The sequence below is a fragment of the Haplochromis burtoni genome, unplaced genomic scaffold (assembly GCF_018398535.1).
Source record: "Haplochromis burtoni strain Fernald_Lab_line unplaced genomic scaffold, NCSU_Asbu1 Contig_26, whole genome shotgun sequence".
Lineage (NCBI taxonomy): Eukaryota > Metazoa > Chordata > Actinopteri > Cichliformes > Cichlidae > Haplochromis > Haplochromis burtoni.
In genome coordinates this window covers 902,640-904,752 of record NW_024582387.1, presented here as the reverse complement: position 1 = coordinate 904,752, position 2,113 = coordinate 902,640, and the positions used below count along the sequence as shown (strand labels likewise).

The 2,113-nt window shown below is 40.2% G+C and overlaps 1 protein-coding gene across 1 annotated transcript in view; it reads left to right on the top strand.

Moving 5' to 3' along the window:
* Nucleotides 1-2,113, top strand: part of pnp4a (purine nucleoside phosphorylase 4a) — a gene marked incomplete in the record, with an annotated part of 9,131 nt that extends 7,018 nt beyond the window's left edge. The window contains 2 exon segments of the mRNA XM_014332246.2: nucleotides 1,373-1,452; nucleotides 1,574-2,113. Coding sequence (XP_014187732.1) covers nucleotides 1,373-1,452; nucleotides 1,574-1,726 — 233 coding nt within the window.

Here is a 2,113-nt window from a genome sequence, read left to right as displayed (position 1 = left end):
AGTGCATTATATACAGGTGGGGAAGAGGGGATCCAGGGAATCCAGAGGTCCACGAGGAAAGACAGGGGAACGGGGTCCTCACTCTCGCACACAGCTCCACACGCTCGCTTCCAGTCAGCTCACTCCACACGGAAAACGCACACGCCACACTGCAACTGCCACATTCATGAACGGGGTCTCAGGACGGGGCACAGAGAATCTCTATACAAAGACAAATTGTCAATACCAAACAAAGCATGAAGAGAAATCAAAATATTTCGAAAACTAAAATTCCACTAACGAATGTTGCACAATAGTCCAGCGACGAAGGACTCACAGCTGCTGCCTTAAGAAGCGGCTGGTAAACAGGATGATGAATCTCCGGGGAGTAATTGCTTGCAGGTGTGAGGACCAGCCCATTATGAGCTTTGCCTACATTTATGCCTGGTGAGATCAGACATCGCCATTTCCGATGTGAACAGAAAACACCTACATGTGTTAGACTGTAAATCTCCCCTAAGGCTCGATTTATGCTTAGTGCCAAGTCCCTAAACCACAGAAGTCTACTCTCTGCACTGGTAAGTGTTGTGGCATTTGTTACAACAACTCTCTTGTTATGCCTGTTTTAAATATGACTCACATCAGCTCTTTGGAACAACTGGAAGCACTCTTGATTTTCCTACATGGCCTTTCAGGATAGTCATTAGATAATGGACATAACAGTTTTAAGGCCAGAGCCACCAAACTCTTGGCAGGTCACAGGTATATAGATTTTACTGATGAAATTGCTTTTTTTCCCTCAGTATTAGTTAAGTATTTGTGAGAAGATGTGACCTATATCGATACATGCTTTGTGCGGTCAGCTTTGTATTCTACTAAGAGAAAGATCTTAGAGATATGTGTCCTCATTAGGGATTTGTGTTGGTTTGTGGGGTTTTAGTCTCAGATGTATATTGTTAAATGGTGATTATGAGACAGTGTGTTTCAGCTATTTTACAGAGTAAAATGAAAGTAATGAGTTTGTAGAATGAATTACTTCTTCCCAGCACTAACTAAGTAACGTAATGTGTAATGTGTAATAATTACTTTTTTGAGTAACGATTCCAACACTGATCACAACAATGGTGGGAATGAGCTCAACAAACATGCACAAATATTTGACCCACAACATAATAACAGAATCGGAATCATTAAATTCTTATCAGCTCCCTCCCTGATCGCACTGCACTAAAATCAGATAATCTCACTCCTGTTATCTGCCATCTTAACTAAAATGCTCGCTATTTATAGGGTTGAGTGGGAAAATTTGTTGCAGTAGCATGAGTATTATCATCAGTTGTTTCATGACTAGTTTTAGTAACATCCCCTGGTCTGTTTTGGGGGTTTTTTTTAGGTATGAGTACAGCTCCTGAGGTGGTTGTGGCAACTCACTGCGGTCTGAGAGTCTTTGGCCTCTCTTTGATCACCAACAAGGTAGTACACATCCGAGTCACTGATCAACAACTGATTAGCTATAACTGTGATCATTTACAAAGCTGCAGGCTACAAAAGTAACTCTGTTACAAAGACTCTGTGATATCTCACTTTGCTTCAGGTGGTGAAGAGTTACGAGGACACGGAAAGCGTGAACCACGAGGGCGTCTTGGAGATCGGCCGGCTGCGCTCTCACACCGTGCAGCAGCTGGTGACTGAGCTGATCGACAGGATGGAGATCAATAACAACGACAACATTAATAAATCTATCTGAAAAACGTACAATCACACAAAAACACATGAAGATTGTGTACATATTTCACTGGTGCATTCACAACATTTTTAGCACTTCTTCCTGTTTTGTTTTTGCTGTAATTAAACTTTATTTATATCAACATGGTGCCTAATATTCTCCATCAGGGTAAATCAGAGTGTAAGTATTCTTTTATGATATTTGACTTTAAATCCTAAAACTTTATATACCAATAACCGCTGTGTTTGAAGGTGCTTTAATATGAAAAACATGAGACACAGTTTTCTTTTTGTATTATTGTCTTGCACATTTTTGTTGTAGAATTGTATGTAATGTAAAGTATTAGTAAAGTATGTCACAGATTTCCTGATTGATGTTAATCGGATTAAACAAACTGCCACATCTAAC